General features: G+C 37.1%; 1 protein-coding gene across 4 annotated transcripts in view; it reads left to right on the top strand.

The window, feature by feature from the left end:
• The window catches only part of CUNH8orf34 (chromosome unknown C8orf34 homolog), a 128,481-nt gene extending 103,180 nt beyond the window's left edge, over nucleotides 1–25,301 (top strand). For 2 of the 4 annotated variants that reach the window (XM_017731252.1, XM_017731249.1), the window contains 3 exons: nucleotides 4,281–4,401; nucleotides 9,753–10,246; nucleotides 15,373–16,190. In XM_017731252.1, coding sequence (XP_017586741.1) covers nucleotides 4,281–4,401; nucleotides 9,753–10,246; nucleotides 15,373–15,516 — 759 coding nt within the window. In that variant the 3' untranslated portion in view covers nucleotides 15,517–16,190. Of the gene's footprint in view, nucleotides 1–4,280; nucleotides 4,402–9,752; nucleotides 10,247–15,372; nucleotides 16,191–24,778 lie in introns of those variants that run through there. The other 2 variants (XM_017731250.1, XM_017731251.1) reach the window with 2 other exon arrangements.
• Nucleotides 25,302–25,307: the final 6 nt, after the last annotated feature.

Genomic DNA, 25,307 nt, shown 5'->3' with positions numbered 1-25,307 from the left:
AGTTTGGGGAATCAGTGATGAGAGGGATTATCTCTGGCCTTATTGTTTGCAATTTTTTATTTTAGCAGTAATTTGGCTAAGTGATAAAAGGAAGAAAAATGCAATAATGAATGTATTTTATGTGAAGAAATTTGATTATGATATATAAAGAAAACCACTTAAGAAATGGACACATAGTTGACCTTCAAAGTTGACAAGTTCTCGTTCTTTCTTTGAACATATTTCTGGTGCAGAGAGATGCTGCCTCACCTCCAAAGTTTGAAGGTGATGAACAGGACACAGAGTTGTTTCTACACGTTAGAAAGAATGTCTTTCAGGAACATCCTCATACTTAGATCTCATTAATGTTGTTAATGCAAATAGGCCATTTATAAGTTTTGTGCTAATATTTATAAAGCTTAATGAATGAGCAAGGGCAATGGTAGTTTGGAAGATGCTGAAATAGTTGGGAGGATTCTATGCACATACTTCACACATACATGCATTCTGTATTTTTCAGCTGCTTTCAGTCTACTGTCATTATCATTAAAGTCTAAGGTAACTGACATTAGTTTTATCTCTGCAGTTCCTGGCCAGGAGACAAAGGATAAGTTTTGGTGAAGTGCAGTAAGAATGTTTAAATAAATGGCTTGCAAGCCTGAATCTCTTTCTTAAGTGACATATCTGAACTGCTGCTATGTATCCAGTGGAGAGAAGGGGCACCAGGGAATTCTGCTAGAGCTGTACAAATTCATTTATCCCTGCATTTGAATTGACATGCTTCCAAAGCCATCTTGATAACATCCCCTGCTTTCAGCTTGTGTTTATCTTTTAGGAATAAGGCTGTTGCATAAATTGTTTACTGGAGACACTGAGGACCTCTGTCTGTGTTTATGCATTATTCCCCTAGATGAACTCATAGTTTCAAAATGTTAAAAAATATTTTTCAATGCTCAGTGTTATTTAGAAATACATAAAAAATTACCTGGGCCTGCCTCCAAAAATGTACTAACATTTTTAACAATATTTAGCTTCAGAGAAAGAACAAAATTAAAAGTACAATTTTAATGTCTTAATAAACTCTTATACCCTTTTTTCCCCCAGATAATTGTGATTCTCTATCAAGTAAACATTTAATTGGAAGGTACTATTATAAGCACATTTGTTATGAAATGAAATTGCTAATATTAAATATTTATCTCATCTTCCATAGCTACTATAGCAATACTATTCTGATCTTTTGTGAAGCTATTGCCTGAAAAAAATGTCATAAGCTTACAATATTACATAAAACAGAAAATGCACAGAAGAGTTACAAAATTTGGGGAAAAGTTCATCCAAAGTTATCTTGGTTTCACAGGGTGCTGAAACTCTGTATCTGAAAGCGAGTTTGAACATAACAGTATGTAATGATAGAGACTGAATATATGTAAGTGTATTTATTTTAAATCATATGCAAAATTAATATTTATTCTTTGAAAGAATGGATATAGCTGTGTATGTCCAGAACTGAAAACAGATTTGTATGGAATCTGTAGATGTGCTGTTGTGTGCCTGTATGGGTTTATACCCAGGTGTATCTGTATGTCTTACATCAACTTACATGAGATTTGAGAGATTTAAAAACTTGTGTTGAAACATGCAAAGATATTGCAGACATTTGATGTCCTTTGTGATTTGGAGTCTCCTAGTTTGAAGTCACTTGATTTAAATATTACTCATGTTTTTATAAATGTCTAAAGCACTGTCATGATAACAACCTTTAGGGAATCATTTTTCTTCATTTATCTTAGATTCTACTAAGACACTAGAGAGCTTCCTTTATTCAGTCACCTTTGTTTTGTATGAGTCTTGCATGACTAAGGTGCATAAGGGGATGAAGTACAGTAAAGACAAAATGTACAAAAATCCAGCAGAGGTTTGTAGAAGAGAAAGATAACTCCATTTCATTTCCAGAAGCATTTCCAGGACATGGAAAGTGAGATCTTTTCATCAGGCTAACCTTTGGAAGTATGTTTTAAGGAGGTTAAGGAGTTACTGAAAGCTGATAATAATTTGCTGTAAAAAACTTGAATAATCCAATGTAAGAATATTAGAAGAGCAGTTTGGTTTTCAAGTACTGCCACAGACCACTGACTAGTTTTTATTCCGTATTTAATCAGAGTTGTATTTATGAATGAAATTGTATATTCAAAAAAAGGATTAATCCTTATAACCCTGGGGTTTTTTTCCCTGATGCTTTTTCCCAGATATGAAAATATACCCTATAAAATGCAAATAAAAATGTCCTTTTCCACCATAAAAATCTGGGGACAGAGAATATCTAAAAACAAGTTGAAAATTAAAATATTGGAGTTCTCTTACATACATTTTCCCCCTTCCCATCTCTTATTTAGTTTCATTTATTTCAGAGGAAGTGATCACAGAATAATATATTCTTCCATTTAGAGATTGGTATTGGGTAATTAATATCTATTTGAAATAAGCATTTAGAAATGTGAGTAATTTAATAGAGATTAATATTCTGCAGTGAGCTCAACAATCCCGATTATTTTTTGGATGGAGAATTCACAGTGAGGAACAAAGTGACAAGTGCTCAAAATCTCTTAGGGGAACGAGTGAACCAGGTCTAGTGATATGTCTGAAATAAAAGTGTTTGAAGATGCGTTCACTTCTGAATAATTTACTGTGTTCTTCATCTATTCCTCTGTATTTACATGGGATTAAATACAGGTGACTTTAACCAGAGGAGAACTAGCATAAAAAAACATTTGGCCAAAAAAAAAAAAAATGTTGTTAGTGTTCTAAAAATGCATTAATAAGGACAGAGTTATCGGCAGCTTCAAACTATTTTGTATGCTGGTAAATGTGACTGGGCTTTTTTGAATATGCATGAACAGCATTACAATATAGCTGTTGATTGATAAGGATAAATCTGTGTTATATTTTAAAGATGCATGGTTCACAATGATCACTTGCATTCAAGGCAGTGTTTATTTGGAACAGATTAGGAATGATGTAAAATATATCCCATATAACATTTTACTTCTGTAGAATTATGCCTGCTTTTCTAAAAGAGAAGGCAGCTACACTGTTCAAAGCAATTTTTTTGTGAGTAGAGATGATATCAAACCTGTACTTTCATCGTTTGTTAATCGTTTGAACTGTGCTACACCTTTCCTGGTGGGATGAGAGTCTGGCCAGGGAAGTGCCATCACTCACTGCAGTGATCCGCAGCAGCCGCTTGTCAGCTGTGATGCAGCTCCAGCCTGACGGACTGTGGAGCCCTGTGTGCCCTCTGTGAATGAGGCCACCAGTTTGGGTCTCCCTCCTCTTATCAATCATTCTTCTCCCTGAAATTACTTCAGTTTAATGTCTTTAAACAGTGGTCTCTCTCTGAATTTGCTTGGCATTTAATGAAAGATTTAAAAATTAGTAAGAGGTGAATGACAATGACAATTGCATAAGCCTGGTTTCTTTAGGAAACCAACAAAACTTCCTAGACTACAGATTAAAATTTTTGGTGAGGTAATAATTTCAAATTAATTTCAGATAGGCTGTCAAGAATTATTTAATTAATGCTTTTGTTTGTTGTTTTTATTTGGTCATTATGACCAAGTCTTGCACACTTGGCCATATGTTTTTATTGTGCATTTTAAATACTTATCTATCAAGTTACCTCATAGTATATTTTACAAAAAATTTCCTGAAACTGTGTTGAGTGGGTTCCAGAAAATGCAAATAATTTTGAGTACCACAGTGTTCAATAAAGAAGAGACTGGGGAGATGGTCTGTTTGTTGACAACCCTTTCAAACTGCTATGCTGCCCTGATGATTTAGTTGCCATTTCTGAAAAGAATACTTCTTGCAGTGATAAAACAGTACTGGCAATGTTGATTAGGAAATTCTCTGATATTCCCAGAAGTGCTGCTTTGCAGAGATACAGTGCCAAATGTTATGGTAATTTAAACTAAGTGCAACCCTTACTAAGTAGTTGGAACTGAAGAGAATTTAAATCATTGAGGAATTTGTCCTGTTATGATGTGTCAGCATAGAGCAAGAGCTTCTGTGAAGGTGTATATTTGAGTTATTTTGGAATTGCTTCTTTTAGCTAATTCCTACTATTTATTTTATTTATGTTAAGAAATGATATTTTGTAGTCTTTTGCATAAAATTTTATATATTCTACATAATAAGCACCAGATTCCTGATCCTAAATGGGGACACCAATATTTTTATTGTATAATATATAAATATGAAACGAGATTAAAAGTATTCCATTTTCTTTTTATCTGTGTAAGTCTCAGACAGTTTGGACCTTGGATGCCATGACTGTCAGACCTGGAGGTTCCCCAAGGCAGAAACTCCTAAAGGACTCCTTAGCAGCAAAAGAACTTCAGACCATGGAAAAACACCTAGCTGGTATGTATGGGATCAAGGAACCATAAAATGCCTAGAAGTACTCACCCAGCTTGCTTTGCCAATATTTCAGATGAAGGAAGGAATTATCTAACTCACCTGCCAATGAAAACAGATGAAAACCTTAATTTCCCCTTTATTTTAATTGAAGAAAACACAACTAGTGTTTTATTTGTAGATTTAATGAACTTCACTGTAAGTACAGTACTTGAACATTAATAAAACTGTATTAAATATTCTGTGGTCTGAAAGCATAATAATGCACTTATTTTTTTGTTTCCATATTTCACCCAGACTTATGCAATCAGCAGGTGCCAATGTTTTACTTACTGTTAAACAGTCTTTAAAAGCAGGCTGCAATGGGTGTTTAGCTGGTGAATAGATTGCTTTGCAGGAAAAACTCACCTTGTTTATGAGACTTCTGGTTGAGTGAAGCCTTTTAATTTGTGTGCCTTGGAACACCTGCAGTATTTTTGATGGGATAACCATTTCTGAAAAGTCAAACAAAAAAAGTGTGGTTTTTTGGTAAATAGATGTTTCACAGCTCTGTAAAGATTAACAGCAAATATTCTAAAATTTAGCTTGCAATTTGTTCTTCTTTGTAACCAATGTTTTCTATCTTCAGCTTTCATTATAAGGTATGACATAGACCTATAGTGTGGTAGTCCTATGTTATGTATGCTATTTATTATATGGTGAAAGCTTCAAAGGGTAAATCTATGAAAAGTAATGTTGCACTGGAACATAAAGACAGTATATGTAAAATGAAGGTAGAAATGAAATTTATCTGATCCTTTTTTCAAGTCATTTAGAGAGTGAGGCAGAGAACACTTTCGGGATGATTTTCTAAAAGACTTTGGATATTTATCTTGCCAGTTACACTGGTGTGAAAGACTTGGGAGCTGTATCCTCTTTAGAAAGGGGATGTTGCAGCTGAGGCAGAAGACAAAGCTATGAGCACAGTGAGGGAGGCTTTTTAGGAAAAGATTTTGCTCATAATGGAGCAAGAACTAAAAATTATGATATATACAAATGAAGCCTTTCTGGGTGGGTTTTGTGTCTGACAATAGAGATGCTGTCATTGAAGGGGTTTTTTTGATAGGTTCATATACCTTACCGCTATTAGAGCTTCAGCCACCGCCAAACAAGACTGAAAAATCCATGAGCTCTCTCTCTAAACTGAAACTCCCAGGAGTGTCTAGTGGGAATCAGGAGAGCAGCAAACCAGTATGTGGTTTCTGTAGCATAGCAAGGACCTGTGTACCCAAGGGGCCTGTGCTACCAAGGCAGCACTTGTTTTCCCTTATGTTGCTGCAGTTGTCACTCAGGAGGGGTCTGGTGAAGATCTCCCTACTTTGATTTATGTCCTAACTGTTCTCAATTCCGTGGTCATACAAGCTGTTCTTGTATGCATTATGCTATGAAAAATGCAGTCCCTTGGCAAAGATGACAGTAATAACTACAATATTCAATAGAATATGGAATTTTAAATACTTAATTGACTATAAACTAACTAGCTATATTCACTTAATCTCTGAGATTCCTTCTGCAGCTGTGTGACCCACAAGGTTTTCTCTCTCTCATCAGTGTTGTTCCTGTCATTTGACTTTGGGCCTGTTTTTTCAGTAAAGCTGTAACATGAGGTTCAGTCATTCTACCATCCAGTATTTTTTTTCTGGCTGAGAACTTCACATGAAAACAGCCCAATTATTAGACATTAGACTATTGTATTCCTAATAACTCATGTCTTATTATTGACACCAGTGGTGCTTGAGACAATTATTCCCCTCAAAGACAAGAATAACATAATTTCCATGAATAATCCGTTTTCAGAGTACCTCAGATAATAATGCTGTGGTTTTGCTTAGCCTCATTTGTCTTACACATTTGCAAAAGTTCAAGTGTCTGTGATATCAGCAAGTCTCTTGTTTCAGTTCTCTCAGCAAGCGCGATGGAACCTATTAATTCTTCGAAATGGCTGCCTATCTAGGCAGTAATTTAGATGCCTGGGTTATGACTTGGATTACCTGTGTAATGATGAAGAATGGTTCCCTGTCTCAGATACACCTTCTTAAGAGGCCTCGCCTTCCCTTATGGACTATGTGCTGGATAAAACTCACTCCTAACATAAGGCATAATTTGGTGCCTGTGCCTAAATTAGGGACTAGCAGCAACTGCCAGCAACTACCTCAGCACCTTGATATTTGAAAGAAGCAGTTTTACAAAATCAGATACTGGAGCAATCAGTTTTCTTTTCCTTCTGTACATATGACTCATATATTTTTTTGTCTAAAATCCAGGCTCTTGTGTTACTCAGTTGTATTGCTTTGTATTGCCTGCAAATAGAGAATATTTTTTTGGTAGTTGATTCCAGTATCTTGCCGATTTGGTTTGTTACACTGATTTTGTGGTCTTTGTATACTTCTGGAAAATATTTTATCACAAAAAGAACTGTTAAAAAATAAACAGTTTGTAAGTGCTTGTGAATCATATCCTTATTCTGCTATTTTTTATATGAAAGCAAAATGCCTTTGAGTAGCTCTTTGCTTTTTATTTTCCTTTAAATGACATCAACAAAGATTTTTAAAAATCCTAAGTCATAATTCGATTGTATTATTTAATATGGATCAGATAATACTGCAAAGCTGGGAATGCGTGATTACTTTTTCTTTCTGGTTGAAAAGCTTATATTTAAGCAAAATCAAACAGAGGATGTGTAAATAAAACTGAATAATTATGCTATGGAAACATGTTAATTATATGTAGAGAAATGATTATAATAATTGGTTTATCTGCAGGCTTGATTGCTATATGAAATTAAGGAAACATGAGCCAGCATATAATGTTTATTTAACTCTTACTAAATCATTCAATATTCATGCTATTTCTTAGCATGCTGAATTCACTACAGGCAAGTTGGAGATGTTTAATTTTGCAAAGAGATAGACGAAGCTGGATCTTTACAAGACCATATTCTTCATTTGTTTTAAATCAAGTAGCCCACAGTATTGTTTATTGGCCCCTGAATTTTTGCCAGGCATGTCACAAGTTCTGCACCAAAAAAGGAGTGGGCAGCAGGTTAAGGGAGCTGGTTCTCCCCCTCTAAGATCAGTTCAGTTGGTCAGAGCCTGGTGCTAATAATGCCAAGGTCGTGGGTCTGGTCCCACTATGGCCCAGACTGAAGAGTTTGACTCGATGATCCTTATGGCTCCCTTCCAATTCAGACTATCCTGTGATTCTGTGATTCACTGCTCCACATTCATGAGACCCCACCTGAATGCTGGATTCAGCTCTGGGACCCCCAGCATAAGAAGGATGTGGACCTGTTTGAGCGGGTCTAGAGGAGGCCACAAAGATGCTCAGAGGGCTGGAGCACCTCTCCTATGAAGACAGCCTGAGAGATTTGGGGTTGTTTGGTCTGGAGAAGGGAAGGCTGCAGGGGAGAGCTAATTGTGGCCTTCCAGTCCCTAAAGGGACTGTCAAGAGAGCAGAAGAGGCACTTTTTACATGGATATGTAGTGATAGGACAAGGAATAATGGCTTTAAACTAGAAGATGAGAGATTTAGATTAGATGTTGTGAAGAAATTCTTACTGTGTGGGCGGTGAGGCACTGGAACAGGCTGCCCAGAGAAGTTGTGGATCCCCTGTCCCTGACAGTGTTCAAGGCCAGGTGGGACGGGGCTCTAAGCGACATGAGGAAGGCATCCCTGCTCATAACCAGGGGGTTTGGAAGCAGTTTACCTTTAAGGTTTCTTCCAGCCCAAACCATCCTCTGATTCTATGAAGTTCCAAAGTGAAAGCATAGTGGAAGAGTAGTTCCAAAGATGTAATAATTTCAAAATGGAAATCATTAATTTTAAGAGGTCAGCAAGGAATCAATTAGAAATATTCTTAACTGTGTGCTAGAAATATTGACTATGTTTTGAAATTTGTTAACAGCAAAATACTAATTTTTTAGAAGTTGAGAGATACTTTTTTAGATGCTTTCACAACTATTTCAGTTTTACTAGCTTTTCGAGTAAAAGCATTTGAATTGTGTGCAATATGTTGTATTAGACTAGTAACATGAAATTGACATGGTTTATTTTCCTGTTTTCAAGATGTTATAAATTATGTTGATGTTAAGGCAGCACATCTTTAATTATTTAACATACAACATTCCTTTTATACCTAATGGTAAACAAAAGTGAAAGAAAATCTCATTTTCCAATATGCAGTTTAGAATCTGTTTCTTTTAGGACTTTTGGAACCTTAAATAATTGTTATCAAAATAAAAAAATTAAATGCCTATTTTAGACAAGTTGACTTAATAGGTGTCAACTAAATCAGTAGAGCCTTGCTGATTTAAAGCTTCTGGGACTGTGACTTGTGCCGTTTAAGTGGGAAATGGTATTCCTTTTTTAAAGATAATCAGCTGTCTCTATAAAAATCAAGTACAGTAGAGTACATGCTAGGGAAAATGAAAATTCGTAACAGTAGTGTAAAATAAAATAAACTTGATTAAACTGTTTGTTAAGCTCTACATTTGTTCTTGCAAGGACTTTCAATATGTTATCAATGCCAACCTAAATTCCAGCTACCCTTGCCTGACTTTGGATATATTCTGATTTAATTCCTTAGAAGCATTAATATGATTTAAATTATCTCAGGAGACACTTTTCATTCACTTTCCTTAATCTGTTGTGTTTCTAAAACAGATCTTATTTCTTGTGGCTGTGTGAGAGGTAGGGGTTGGGCCACCAAATGGCTGTAACCTTTTCTCCTTGGACTCTGGATGCCGGTAATGCCATCACCTGCTGTGGCACTGCTGGCAGGCCAGAACACGAAATTCAGGTTCAAACAGGATCACAAATCTAGATGTGCTAGAGTTCAATGGTTATTTCCCTCAGAGTTTCTGTTGGGCAGTAGACAGCAAGGCCAGAAGCAAAACTTTTGCCTCGAGCCAGTTTTGGATTGCTCTTTGGTGCAGCTGAGTATAGCAAGTTTACATCGCTGCACCATCTTGGTTTGATACAATCTTATTTTGCAGTAGCTGTGCAAAAGCCATAATTATGTCCAGAGACATAATTTTGTTGAAACAAGAGGGATTTTTATAGGTTGTGTTGACAAAGTGGTAATATTTGATTTCTGTGGGATAGTTGTGTTTGCAGTGAATCAAATGTAAATAAACTAGGGAAATGCTTGCCAAACATTTGGACTGTTAATTCAGATGCCTTTTATTTTAAGCATGAATATATTTTCTCTGCACAGCTTCCGGTTTTCACTTACATTGCAGAAAACCATTTAGAGTTTTAAACCAGAGAGAAACAGTGAGTTTCTTTCTTTTCTGTTTTGTTCGTGTGTGTGTGCACAGACATTGAGAAGGACCTCGCACTGTGGGAAGAAGCAAGGCTTTCAAGAAGCCCTGGTGTCCAGCATCCCAGTGTAGTTACCTCTGACCATCCAGGCACTCTTCAGGCTGCGCAGGGCCAAACCCCCAGGCCTCAGGTGCCAACTCCGACGGGGAAGAACATTCAGCTCCAAGGAAGCAAATCACCACCGCTGCCCACTAACAGCAGAACACAGGTCTCCAGTGTCACAAGCAGTAGACCTTCAACGCCTGCTGCACAAACCAACAGGCCATCAACTCCAGGGAGCAGACCTATGACCCCAAATAGCTTGTTGTCACGGCCTCTTACCCCTAGCAACCAAGGAAATAGGGAAGGCATTATTAGTATTCAAAGAAGCAGATCTTTGTCATCTAAGAGCCAAATGGGGAGGACCCTCAGTGCCGCTTCAGGGCTTTCTGTGCAAGTGAGTGGAGATGTTGTTGGAACTGTCACTACTCAGAGAAACAGTTTATCAGAAGTAAGATTTTCAATTTAATGTTTTTGCTATGTTTAATAATGTGAAGACTTGATTGCATTTTATGTTCAAGTAACATCAGTATACCTAATGTCACCTACTGTGCTGAAAAGAGCTTGAAATATAATGATGAGAAAATTAGCAAGGAAATACTGCTCAGCTTTGAGAGGTACTCATTAGAGAATATCAGTATTATTACAGAAATACTGAAACACTCGTGCCCCCCAAATTTACAATGAGCTTGGTAGGGCTTGCCTGTATGATGCATAGCAATTTTATTAGCCTTACAGTTTCTCACAGGTGAAATGGTAAGCACAACTTTATCTAATCTTTATGTTCCAGGGTATTTTTTTTCCTGCCACACTGGCAGTGCATGATATTTTATTGGTCTACTTTTTATTTCATTTTTTTGGGCACATTGGAATGATTAGTTAGGCATCACTGAAAGGACAGGTTTTTCCAAAGCACCAAACTGAATTGCAAGAGAAAATGTCCAACATTGTTGAATCACTATCTAATGCTATGTGCATGTTAACTAGGCTGATTTACAGCATAAGAATTTTCTGTCCCATATTAATGGGTTTTACAGGACTAGTCTTTGTTTAAAACAAAGCAGAACAAACAGTTAAAGTACCTTGTAAATTCTGAGTAGGATTCTCCTCTGCTAACCTTAGCTGCCTTAAAGATAACTTCAGTGTGTAGGCAGTGGAAATAAAAGCACCTGTGGAAGAAAAGCCCTGCTGTCTATCTCTATACATGCCTTACAAAGGTGAGTCTTTTCTCAGGATATGCCAGTCCTTCTATACTGACTTGGGAAGGAACTATATGTCTAGACTGCTAATTTTTCAACGGTGGAGTATGTTTGTTCCCACCATTATTAGCAATCTCTTTGTAATCCATTTGTCAAAGCCTGGAGACCTTTTTCCAAGACTGAAAATAGTATCATACCTTTAGATTGTTTCTGAGAAGTATCATCTGTTTTAATAATCTGTTGGGTGTGAGACTTGACACAATGTATTATCAGTCTAATGACTTCTAAAGAAAATTTAAAATGTTGTTTATGATAGTGTTGTTTAGGGTTGCTTGTAGGAAAATTAGAGATTTAATACTTAGTATAACCCTGCAATTAATTATATGACATCCATTATTTGTTGTGAAGGAAAGGAAATGAGGCACAGATTACTCTAAAACTAAAGAATTTGGGGAGGAATTCTTAGTTAAATTTGGAGGTAAAATAAATTCTCATTATTTTGGTGTTTGAATGGCAGTGCACTAATCCTATCACTCGAGCTGCTTCTTCACTTACAGTTGAATATCCAGATTAAAGACGTGAGGACTGAAGGTGACTACAATTCTCCTATAAGTGTCTTCACTGCCAGTTGTTATATTTTCAAAGCACAAGTTTTCCATGGAAAAAAAATCAGTAATTTTAACACTTTTTTTTTACCAAAAAAAAATCACTTTGTGATTCTTGTGAAGTATGGGATGTGTTTGTGTGTTACAATTTTCTCACGTATCAGAAAATGAGAAATGAAATTAGTATTTAACTAAAGGATGTTCAGAAGAAATGAAGGGTTTAATTATCTCCTACTAAATTCTTCACCCCTCTTTTTCTTCCTTTTTAGGCAGTCTTGTTCTTAACTGATGCATAGTCATGTGATGCCAAGTAAATTACTGTATATACTCCTGAAAGTACGTGTATGTAATGAGCACTGCGTCTCCACCAAGGGATATCCAGTCTGCCCATCACTTATGATCTTTCCTGTAAAAAGGCAGGCAATTAAAAATGCTTTCTTCCACAACCTTTCTGTAGTTATAGTAATAATAACCAAGAGTCCCTTTTAATTTGCTGTGTCTTGTTACCTCTGTTTGCTGACAGCTCTCACAGTAAGTGTCCTGTTAGACTTTTCATATATGTATATATTTGTCTCAAGAATTTTAGGAAGTTAGCAATATTATTATTCTATTTTCCAGTTAGAATAGCATGTCCAGATTCAGCCAGAAATCCACTGTAAAGCTGATGTTAAATGTCAGCATTTCTATGCAGGATCTTATCCTCTGTTAAAATCCCTTCTAGAAGTGACAAATTCTTTTCTTTCTCATTGCTCACTGGGTACAATAGTACCTTGGCTGCTAGTGACCCAGCTCAGACCCTGTTTATCCTTTCTGACATGCACAAGTGACCTTTGATATAATGGAAACTCAACTGGGGACTAGCTCTGCTTCCAGAGGGAAAGCTGCTAGTATGACACGTTCATATGGAAGACCTGCCTCTGCCAGGCTGTAAAGGCCCATGGATATCAGAAAGTAGCTGATGGAGGTACGGCCAATCTACAGCCCTTTTAAGCTGTCTTTGCCCACTAAAGTTCCTGGTCACTTAGAGAAGTGGATTTAGACAGAACATACCCAGGAAATATGTCTGTTCTTTGACACTTTTTGCCATGTTAGATGTTTCCTCCTATTTGTGGCCATATGATCTTATTTTCTTGTGTCACAGCTTCTCTCTGACCATGGAGACATATTTTAAAAAGGCAGAGGTGGTTTGGGGTAGGAGAACAACAAGAGTTCTGTCTTTGTACTTTTACAGATCACAAACATAAAACTCAAGGCTGATAATGTAATTTATTTTGCGACTTTCATTGTAGGTTTTGTATCCTCTTCCTGTATAAAACCAGTAAAATAAAAGGAGGGAAATTGCCTTTATTCTTATTAGCCTTATGGTCTCAACTGGGAATTTCTACTGGATGTAAATACACTGTGGTTATATTGCCAATCCTATACAAGATACTATGATAAGATTTTGGAAATAATTCTGCTTCTTTACTCGTAGGTGATGTTAATGGAATTAATCAGTACAGCGTTGATATATACTTGATGAAAATAATTCAGTTGAAAAGAATGTGACTACTGGGTACCAGCAACATGTTTTACCATAAGGAGCTTTATTTATTTATTTACTTGTTTATTTGTTGGGAATTTTAACATATCTCTCAATGCCTTATGTATGCATCCTAGATTGTAACGTGTTTCAGAGTAACATAACAAGTCTAAATAGAAAAATATTACTAATAAATACAATTCAAAGTTCTTAAGCTTTAGTAAAGTTCATGCTTCAGCATGGGTGGTTTAATCTTGTTATAGCAAAAATCTTAAATAATTTGGCAGGTACTTAACATATCAGCTGTTAAGAATGTTTTGGGGTTTTTTAATGCTCAAGACTTATAATGATCTGAGATTTTGTGGACAAGTTTCTGCCTTCTGGCACACATAATATTACTATGTTCTAACAGGTGTGTTTTATTATCAGCTCTGTTCAAGGCTGAATTGAATTATAGCAAAGAAATGCTACCTAGAGAAATAGTTTTATTATCTCTATAAAGCTAATAAATCTGGGTTCCAAATCCTTTGGCAGAGATACATTTATGCACGTACCTAATCCTTTGGTGTTTTGTATAAATTGGCAAAGGAATGTTGAACCCTGCTTATCTCTTTAGGATGGATTCCATTAAAGTGACACAATTCTGTGATACTTGTCAATAGCTGTAGAGATGAAAATACTACTGACTCCCTTTTTTCCCATATCATTTTCTGAACACATGAAATTTTACAATAATTTTATTTATTGAGATAGTTTCAAGTGATATTCAGCAATCCTTATTAGTCTGTCATTCTTAAGAGCAGGAAACTTCATCTTACTTGAATATAGCCTTGATTAATAAACCTTTTATTCCTATTTACTGGAGTACAGAGCATAACTTGTGATGAGGACCCTCTTTTTGGTCAGATACTTTCATTCTGTTCCACTGCCTGGCTCAAGTCTTTGCTCTGTGTTTTTGGAAGATTATGTGGATCAGTGTGAGAGTCACTCATCCCTAATGCAAGAATCCTGTTACATGAACCAAAACATGTTCAGTGTTGTCGTCAGCAACCTTCTCAAACACATTGGAAATGGCAATTCATGAGTGAGGCCTGGAGCTCCTGCCTGAGTTTACTGCTGGGCCATGGCAGCAATCTTTGTGGAGTTTTTTAACACATTACTAACAGAATTAATAATTTACTCCCAGCGAGAGAGATCTTGATTGAGCAGCCTTCAGTCTCCCAAAACTGATTTCAAAAAGCCTGAATTCTGTGTTTAAATCAGATAGGCTAAGAATAAAATTTATGTTGTAGTACAATTTACCTTTAAATATGTAGATTCTGGTTTCAGCTGATGTAAGACAACAAAGGGTTATTACCCACCTTTTTTTTTCAAGAACTTATAAAAATCTGGCCACTAATTTTATGATATCTGGGCAATGTTAAAGTTTTCTTTTAGAGACTAAACTTGCATGTTTGAACTGCTTTTGAAAATAAAACTGTGCATTCCAGGCTTATCTCTCCCCTTGAATATTGCAAAGGAATGTGTCAAAGTATTTTATATGTCTGTGTGTGTACATGTTCATACATATGTGTGTGTCTGCATGGAAAAATATTTTTATACACATACATATATATAATATATAAAAAAGTAGGTAATTTTAAAACATTTTCAAAAGTATATATTCAGCTGCATATGGATTTTTAACCATGTAAAACATTTGTATTTTGATGTTTTATGGTATCTTGGAGACAAAAGTTTCCCTAACATTTTTCCTTCCTAAGCCTTCTCCTTCTGCAATAAAACCATAGGTTCTAAATCAGGTTTCAGATTCTTGTTCTTATTAGACTAGAAACAGTGAAAATTTTGACAAATCAAAGCCTCACTTAAGCAAAATGCATTTGAAATGTCTATGCAGTCCAAAAACTGCAGGGTCAGATGTAATATCTGCAGTTTTGTTCTGTCACTGCATTTCCAAGATGAGTACATATGTGCCTGTCATATCTGTGTTTATAGCAGATAGACAGCTAAATAGACCCCTTCATTTCGGTGGTTTTGGGTTCATTTTTTTGTTTGTTTGTTTTACTGAATAGATAAATAATTTCTAAGGAGCCTGCATATCCTCTACATTCTGGTTTTATTTCACAGCAAAGTTTTTTTATTCTTGAAGTCTTTCTCCTGTCTAGTTAATTGAGGCTACTGTTTGCTGCAGTCTTCATTTATACAGAACAATTGTCTGTCATTTAATCTAAAATAGATCTGTTTGTGGCAGGATGAATTCTTACAACAGTTTCAACTTGCTCATCAACCTTGGATATTGCCAAGTGACACAGAAAGTGAAGGAGTGGAAGCTGACCAAGACAAATGTAAGTATATATGTAAGGACCAGATAATACATCAAAAACCGTCAACTTAACTTCTATTTTCCATATATTCAAATACTGTGGAGATGTCATGCCTGCTCACAGGAGCTTTTCTCACAAGTACCAATTACTTATTTGTCTGAGGGCTAGACCTTACAGGATTGATTTGCAGAAGCTTTCCTGCAGTCACTGAGCAATGACAAAATGATCACAGACCACACTTTACTTAATCTAAGTGAAACAATTTGTCCTGATGTGTTAAAGTAGCTATTCCAGAGAAGTAACCTGAACTTGAAATAGGCAGTCTGTTTAATAAATCTGTATTCACCAGCAAAAAAAAAAACAAACCCTAAAAAACTTCAGATCTGAAAAGCAGAGCCTCCCTTCTTAGGCCTGTCACTCTATTGTCTCTGTTTTGCTTGCATTCTTTTTAATTCATCTGTATTAATAAAAAAGTTCTTAATCATACAAGTAATCCTTAATATCCTACACTCTTTGAAGTATTTTTGTAATCATGGAAGTGAAGGTCAGCAGGATCAGAGCCTAAATGACAGAACAAGTAACTACAAGTAACAGGCTATAAATTGCAGTTCTTTCAAACTGTAGCAAGTTCCCCCTGCCTACAACGTACCTGTAAATGATCTTACTGTTTCACATTTTCTTTAATTCACAGTAATTTTGTGATCTGCAAGGGTGAATATGCAAACTGTTTCCTAACAGATTTTAGGTGATACACTTGAAAAGAACAGATTATTTAATCAGCATGTTTAGAAAATTCAGTACTGGTTTAAACATGAAGAGTTAACATATGAAAAACACATTTTCTTTACAGAAGGGAACAATTCTATAAGGGATTAAGGATTCATAATAAACATGCCAGATAAACAGAATGTATTTTTACATTATGCTAGTTAAAAGAATTGTTTTCTACTCATACATCAGTTTCACAAATTCATACATAGCCCAGAGTTTGACTGAAATTTAAATTTATGCAGTGAGGTTCTGAAGAGCATGTGCCAGGTCTTTTTGAGCACTAGTAAAATGTTAAAATGAGATTGTGTGCATCCAGCTGATTTTAGTCCAAAGCCAGTAATATGACTTCCACCAGAGCCTTTCAGTTATCTTTGGACTGAAGCTCCCCTTAGGAGGCTCAAGAGATACCCTGTCACCTGCCTTTTATGTGCATGCAATTTTTCCTCTGTATTTTCTGTAATGAATTTACAGTCCTACAAACATTGGTTGGATTGGCTGTGCACACACAGACTGATGCCAATTATGTGACCAGGGAGACTGATGCTCCGGGACATATCAGGTACACAGCATGGTTTCTTATAGCTGCTGTACTTGAATTGTGTGGGTGTGAGGACTTGTGAGCACCTAAAATCCTGTACTGTAGTATTCCAAGAATCCTGGTAGGTCACTGTCACTGCCCAAAAAACAAAGTGTTAAGTTAAAAAAGTATGTTGTTAAGGTCAATGTCCAAATCCCTCTTGAACAGTGACAGACTTGAGGTAGTGACCATCTCCCTCAGATGCCTGTTCCAGTCTTTCATCCTCTCAGTAAAGGAATGCTCCCTAATGTCTAGTCTGAATCTCCCCTGGCACAGCTTTGAGCCATTGCCATATGTTCTGTCACTGAATACCAGGGAGAAGATATCAGTGCCTCTCTCTCCACATGCCCTCCTCTGGAAGCTGTGGACAGCAAGGTTGCTCCTCAGTTTCCTTTTCTGCAAACTAGACAAGCCCAAAGTCCTTAGCTGCCCCTCACAGGTCATTCCTTCCAGCCCTCTCACCAGCTTTGTTGCCCTTATCTGGACACATTCAAGGACCTTCACATCCTTTTTAAATTATGGTGCCCAGAAGTGCACACAGTGCTCCAGGTGAGGCTGCACCAATGCTGAATACAGTGGGATAATCACCTTCTTGAGGAGCTGGTGGTGCTGCGTTTGATGTACCCCAGCATGGGGTTTGCCCTGTTGGCTTCCAGGACACGCTGCTGACTCTTGCTGTGCCTGCTGCCAGCCCGCACCCCCAGATCCCTTTCTGCAGAGCGGCTCGGCATTGTCCAAATGCCTGTTGAACACACTGACAAGTCTGGCACCTCCCTAGGAAACCTTCACAAGTGTTTGACCTCCCTCTCCATAAAGAGATTTGATCCTTCCTAAGATCCAGTGTAAACCTCCCCTGGTGAAGCTTTGAACCATTGCCATGTGTTCTGTCACTGGATACAAGAGAGAAAAGATCCACTCTTCAGGAAGCTGTAGAGCAATGAAGTTGCCCCTCAGTTTCCTTTTCTGCAAACTAGACAAGCCCAAAGTCCTTAGCTGCCCCTCACAGGTCATTCCTTCCAGCCCTCTCGCCAGCTTTGTTGCCCTTATCTGGACATATTCAAGGACCTTCACATCCTTTTTAAATTATGGTGCCCAGAAGTGCACACAGTGCTCCAGGTGAGGCTGCACCAATGCTGAATACAGTGGGATAATCACCTTCTTGAGGAGCTGGTGGTGCTGCATTTGATGTACCCCAGCATGGGGTTTGCCCTGTTGGCTTCCAGGACACGCTGCTGACTCTTGCTGTGCCTGCTGCCAGCCAGCACCCCCAGATCCCTTTCTGCAGAGAGGCTCTCCAGCCACTCCTCTCCCAGTTTATACTTGTGCCTGATATTAGTCCATCCCAGCTGCAGAATCTGGTATTTTAACTTGTTAAATTTCATGCCATTAATCACTGTCCAGCATTCCGGTCTGCATAGATCCCTCTGCAAGCCTCTTGTCCCTCCAGAGAGTCAGCAGCACCTCCCAGTTTGGGATCATCAGCAAATGATGTGCTGATGGTGGATTCAACTCCTGCCTGCAGGTTATTGGTAAATGTGTTGAACAGAACTGGCCCTAGAACTGACCCCTGGGGAACACCACTGGTGACCAGTTGCCAGCCACATGTAGCCCCATTCACTGGAACCCTTTGAGCTCTGCCCTTCAGCCAGTTCTTCACCCAGCACAGCCTGCAGCCACTCATCCCCCACAGCTGGACAAGTTGTCCTGAAGGATGCTATGAGGGACAGTATCAAAAGCCTTGCTAAAATCCTGAAAAAACACATCCATCACCTTTTCTTCATCCACTGGGTGGGTGCCCTTACCATAGAAGGCTATCAAAGTAGTTAAACAGGACTTTCCCTTTGTGAACCCATGTTGACTGCAGTGTAGTTAGCTGGTGCACCCTCTATAATAGATCACTGTTTCTACTCATATAACTAAAGTGATGGAACAAAAAATGTTTTATTCAAGTAGTACTTCCTGTAATTGAAATCTAAGAGTGAAAAATTTTATTAAAAATGACTAATGGTGGTAACATTCCTGTCTCAGTTTTTATGCTAGTGACATTGTCAAGAAAGTGCACAACTGCCACTGCTGACAAAGAGAAGCTGCCAATTCCTGGTTGTAAAGTGGAGTCAGCAAGGGGCTTTGGCACACTTGCTAATGCCAGTGATTGTAGGTAGAGCAGCTGACAAGATTACACATCATTTGTCACGCCAAAGTAATGAATCTGTGTGGATATTTTGTGTGTGATTTAGTGTTGAGAAGGCCCAGGAGTTCATAATTTGTGAGTTTGAGCAGAAGAGCTGCAAAATTAATCTTTACAATAGCAACACCTGTTCTTTAACTCAGCTTTTAATAAATTACATGTGGATAATGTTTACCACATTCTTTGACTACTTTGAGATAATAGCAGCCAGGTGTAAAGCTAGTTTTTGGTAGTGGGAAAACAATGCAAAAAGAGAAACTGTGTGAGTCACCTTGAATTCTTTAAAATTAATACCTTCTGGTTAGAGTTTTACAAGAAAAAGAATGAAAAAGTAAGGGGGGAGCAGTTTCAAATGTATTCAGATGTAAGAGTTTAGAGAGGCTATTTTCAAAGGAAGTGATAACAGAACTGGCTCACTTCGGAATCTCAACATCTCTCGACAAACATCATTTGCAAAACAGCGCGTATCTTGTCTTATGGAAATGAGATCTTGGTTCTCAGTTCTTGTAAATCAGACTTTACATTTTAAATTCTCCAGGCTCTCTGACAGCATTTAAAAAATTTATCCTTAGCAGCAAGTTTCAATGATAACTGGAAGTCAATAATTTTTAAACCTGCCTACTAATTATAACAACATTTTAAATCAAATAGTTACTCATATAAAAGGGTATAAATCATTCTAGCTTAAATGATTTGTTATGTTAAAGAAGGAAAGAAAAATATTTTTAAGAAGCTTTGTTGATTTTTTTAGCATACCCTTTCCTTTTCTTCTTTGTGCACTTAATCAAATTTGTGGCCATAGCTCAAAGAAAGAGATAGTATATAATTATTTGCTCTTGTAATGTACATTTTGTTATTAAAAATAGGAATTAACACAGGCATTTTAAGAGCTATTATACTTTAGTAACTAAATCTCTTCTGCTTGCTAAGTGTATTCTCCTTTGAAACTCTCTACACAATGAGAGATTAAAGTTGTCGAGGCAGTATGATACAAAATCAAGGACCTGTGGTGTTCTTTTAGAATCACTAAAAATGTCTCTAGACAGAGCCTCATGAGTGTTCTTCCTCAGCTGTCATTCTGGAGACAGTTCCCCATTATTTTCTACAGTAGATTGCTTCTGTGCTGATTCTCTGCAAAGAGCTTTCAGAGAATGCACAGAGATCATTCTTGGGAAAAGGAGGGCTGTGGGGAAAATATTTACCACTTGCATAATCCTTTACTTTGATGAAAGTTCTTTGAGCTGGCAAGAATAGATTTTCTTCTTTATGGGGTACTGACACAGAAACAGAAGAACTGCACCTACTACCACCAGAACATTTTTTAGCCAGCTTTTGTGAGAAGAAAGTCCTTTCAGGGGACTCACAGGAGTCTGCTTGAATTTTCACTTGAGAACAAGTTCTACAAATACTACAGGTTGGAAATTTCTTAAGTATCTCTAGCTTCCAAGAACCTTGAAAAGACAAAGACAGGCTTTTGGTGTAATTTAATCTACCATCTGTAGTCTTGGCAAGGATTTGCTGCCCAAAAACCTAAGTCTGCTTTCTTGGGTGCCAGACTCAAGAAGTAACCCACACAGCAGATTTCCCCAGGTCACACAGCCTTGGACGTAAAGGATCCCTACCTCCAGTCAGTCCACCTAGCAGATGTACATGATAGGTGAATAAAGCAGGCTCTTGAAAGCTTGCTACTTGGTTTATCCAAATTAAATACACCCACAGAACATTAAGGGTTGGAAGGCACCTTAAGGATCATCTGTGTAAAAATATTCCTTTGTGCTTAAGGCATGCCAGTTCCTGTAGTCAGTGGCACACGAAGTTGTGTGTCTACTATCACTTCATTTCAACTTGCCAAAAGGAGCACTAGATGCTCATTTCTAGCTCAGTTGATCTGGGGCAAGTGTTGAACTCTCACCCCATGACCTGTGGCAAGAAATGTAAATGTTTTGCCACTCTTCATCTGCAAAAGTCTTTGCTAAGGTTGACAGTGAAAGGTCTGCTGATAAATCAATGATGGTTGGGAAGAAGTGGGATTTCTACTCCATTCATTCTTGCACTGGTCTTGAAACTCTGCGGTCAAAGACACTCTGCTGATGACTTCAAGAGGTGTTGGAGATAACCTTCATTTTCCCATTTGCACCCATCTGCCTAGGAAGAAACCCAAAAGAATGAAGGATGGGGGCTTTTTTGTAGACTTGAGAAATTCAGACTGTGTTCTAGTAAAATTCCAAATACAGTATTTGTCCGTGGGTAAATTTCCTTACACTGAGCAAATTCACATGCCAAAACAGTGAGTTTTTCCTAAATATGAAAATAAGTGTTCCTAAGATTTGGAAAATTGCTTGGTCAGAGTTAACAATAAGGAGGAGTCTACTGCAGGAATATGTTTTTGCTGTGAAAGTTTGCTTTTGCTAGAGCCAGGTGCTCTGCTCAGCCAGTATGAGTAAGAATGACAGAATTGGATTTAGAGCAGCAAGTGTTCATTGCAAACTTTATGACATTTACACAAACACATTCCATTTCTGTCATTAAAATTCAGCTGTTTGTATTTGTGTTCTGCTCTGATGGAGCATAGCTGTGTTGGAAACATCTCTTTCAGTGGGTATGAGTTGAGGGCAAGGCTAGATGTGGTTTCTCTAGAGAGTAAGGTGCTTATGAGGCATCAGTCAAACATTAAGTCAATTATATGTCTGGTTAGTAAGGACATAATTGTTGTAGTTGGTGTTATTTTCTCAGTGGATAATAAATTCACTATAAATACACCTTTTTTTTTTTTTTTTTTTAACTCAAAGTTAAAAAAAAAGTTCCCCAAAAGGGAACTTCTGGGAGACTTTTATCCCAATTCATGAATCTTCTGGAGAAACTTATTGGTGTCTTTCTTTCATTTAATATTTCAAGAGTGGTAATACAAACTGCAGTAAAAAAGTCATATCTCCCCATTCCATGTAACCTCTGCAGAGGGTGTCATAAAGCTTTTGTCTGCTTGAGGTATGAGTTATTTTGTAAATTTCTCCAGTATGCCCTTATGTATATTAAAGAAAATCGGTTGTCTCTCATTCTGCCTGCCATTGGCTTGGCTATGTATTTAGCTTGAGACAATTCTTGTCCACTTCAGAAATGGGATACCAGAAAGCACTGTGCTCCTGTAAACAGAATTTCTCCAGGCCTATTGGATGGTCTTGGCTGGAAGTCTCGTGACACTCATAGCTGAAGCTGCACCACTTCATGTAACTGCTTTTTGAGTCTCAAAGTAGATAAAAACAATTTTCTAGCATGGACACTTGCCCACTTGGTTTAATTATTTATAGATGGTGAAACAAAAGTAGAGATTTAAATTTTTTCTACCAGAAGTCAGATGTCTGTTGGGCAGTGAGTGGTGAGTTCAAATGCAGTTAGGAAAAGTTGGAGTTAGACTCAAGTTTCCTATTTTTTGAATGGATGTGCTTAAATCCAAAGCTGCTCTTATCTTTTTATATTATTAAGGCTTTAATTCACATTACTTTATTTATACTGACTAATATTTGGTTTCATTTTGGAAAAGTTCACATTGGACTAAATATTTAGTATGAAAAGGGAATTTTCCATTGCAGTGAGTAAAAAAAAAAATTCTTAAAATCTGTTTTAGTGCAGAAAGCTGTTTTCAGTACAGCTTCCAAACCTACAGATATCTTTTTCTACAGCTTGCCTTATTATGCTAAACTTGGATTTCCAAAGACATTTAATGGAATAAAAAATGACACTATAATTTAAAAAATGGCATAGAGAATTATCAGGACACACATTAGGTAAATTAAAAGCTGGCTCAACTAGGAATCAAAAAATACAGTTTCTAATGGGAAGATGTAGATGAATGGGGCTCATTAGGGTCTGATAGGTTTGGATAATGGGTGGGAAGGACAAGTTGAAGTTATTAAATGATATGAATCCCCTGGTATAATGGCCACATTCCAGTAAAATGCGCTTTATTATAACCAGATGAAGTATATTTGAAGCAAATGAAATATATCTGGCACCAGAGAAGCATATCTGTCTCTGCTGAAGAATAATGAGGCTTTGTCCTGGAAATCAGTGACCTAATGGATTTAGGATGGTCATAGAAGATCATCTCAGTGTGAGCTCTCAGCCTAAGGCTGTCACAAAGAAGGGTGGACCATTTCTTGAATGCCTTAAGTAGCAAAGTAATTATTCCACATCATATCAATAAAAAAAACCCTGTGGGTTAGGTGTTTTGCCATTAAAATAGATTGGGATTACTTGAGGGATTTCAGAGGAAGATTAAAAATGACCCAGGGTTTGGGAATTCCTGTTAGGAATTTACCTCACTCGCATAAAGGGATTCAACCAGGAACTTCAGAGATAACCTGATATATGTAGGTAGACATTTAAGTAAAAAAGATTTGGCTCATCCAACTGGACAAGAGAAATTAAATGCTCTGTTGTAGCAACCAGGAGCTTCAAGTGTTATAAGCAAAAATTATGGGAGGAAACTAACTCAAAGCCATTAACATGTGGTCAACTTCTTAACTTCTTCTTAACTTCTACAGTTAAGAAGACCAGTCCCTGTGTTTTCTGTGGGTAACAGTCATGAGAGGAATCTGCAAATGAAACAGGTTTACTCATATTTGCTCTTCTTTATCCCACCGTAAGACAAGTTTGTTACTTAAAGATCAAACTTCAAACTGTGACAGAGCTTGAGTATCTGCTAAATGGAGCACCTCCAAGGAAAGCAGTTGAACATTAGGTATAAATAACAAAAAGCCCCCAACCATATAAAGGTGATAAAGGATAAGAACTGTTGCTAAGGTTTCCTAGGCTTTATGTCTTGTTTTTTGTTTGTTTGTTTGTTTTGTTGGTTGGTTGGTTTTTGTTGTTGTTGTTGTTGCAGAGGTTTTCATGGTATGTACCTTGCTCTGTTGATTATCAATACAGAATCACATAAAAAGTCCAGGCTTATCACCTGACAAAGTGAAATTTATTCCTATTGTATTTAATTAATTAGCTGGAGATAATGGGGAGAGTTTATTCCTACCAGGTTTCTTTAATCTCCCAGAAAGGGCTTGCATATTTATATGTTCAAAAGGAGTGAATAAATGTGAAGCTGCTGTGCCTGATTTCCTTCAGTGTTTAAAAATGGCAAGGTGGAGGCTCCTAAGGTAACATAGAGACCTTTATGCATTCACCTGTGCAATTAAATGTGGTTGTGGTGTTTATTTCCAGCTTATAACTTTGGTTCTCTAAATGGATCTGTGTGATAGGTCCAGTTACAGAATTACATCTTATACAAACACTGGAGGGTGCAGGTTCTGTTGCAGTCAGCAACATTTGCAAAACAGTCCACTGCAATATGCATATGTAAATATTTGTAAAAGCTGGATTTCCATTTGCTTTGGGGAAAGTTTTCAGCCTGAACACAACCAGAAATTAAAACATTGCTATCTCAGCTTATCTGATTCATCACAGTTGCATATTATGTTCAATGTTTTTTGAAACACAGGCTATTTTTTGCAATCTATTACCACTATGGAAAAAGAAGCAGCAGAAAAAAACCACCAAAACACTGAATAATTGGAAAAAATAGTGTAACTAAAGACACTGTTATTTGCTTCTGAATATTTTAAAATGAAAAAGAATTGAGATTCACCAACATACTGATCCATGTTGCTTATTTAACTGCGAATTCAGCATAATTGAAAACTTACAAAATGCAAACACGGTGAAGGATTAATTTTTCCTTTTCTCCTATTTTTGAGTACATTACATTTTAGCCCTAATTTCTGTGTTTTTCTGTTTGATTTCACAGGTTTGTGAAATCAGTGGGATTATTGAAGAACAATATATTTTAAAAATTATGGTGATCAAAACTACACCTGAAAATTTGCTTTAGTTTATACATAAAAATTTTAAATAAAGTTATTTTTCTAGTATCAGCAGCACCTGATTGGAACTGCTCTGATGTGTGGATGTTGTAATGCACTGAATCAGAGTATTTACTGTGGTACAGTGGCCTTAGGAAAGAAGGGTAACTGTCACCTTTTAGTATAAATTTACTATAATATTTTGTTTAGTTTATACCCCTGTTGTTTTGAATTGACATTTGATAAACTAAATTCTGGCTGACCAAAACAAACTTTGCCTAAAGACTGTATGTATTTTAACTTGTCTAAGCTTTTCTACTCCTTATATTTTTGTAATCTTTGCCCTTTTTTAGATTAATAAACATTGAAGTATTGGCTGCATCTGCCCATGTGTATGTCCCATTCAGGTCTCACAGAGAGCTAGCTGTTCACTCATAGTCACCTGCAGAGAGAGGTCAGACGGGGGAATGAGGG

The sequence above is a fragment of the Corvus brachyrhynchos genome, unplaced genomic scaffold (genome assembly GCF_000691975.1).
Source record: "Corvus brachyrhynchos isolate BGI_N302 unplaced genomic scaffold, ASM69197v1 scaffold633, whole genome shotgun sequence".
NCBI lineage: Eukaryota > Metazoa > Chordata > Aves > Passeriformes > Corvidae > Corvus > Corvus brachyrhynchos.
This window is presented reverse-complemented; position numbering and strand designations above follow the sequence as displayed.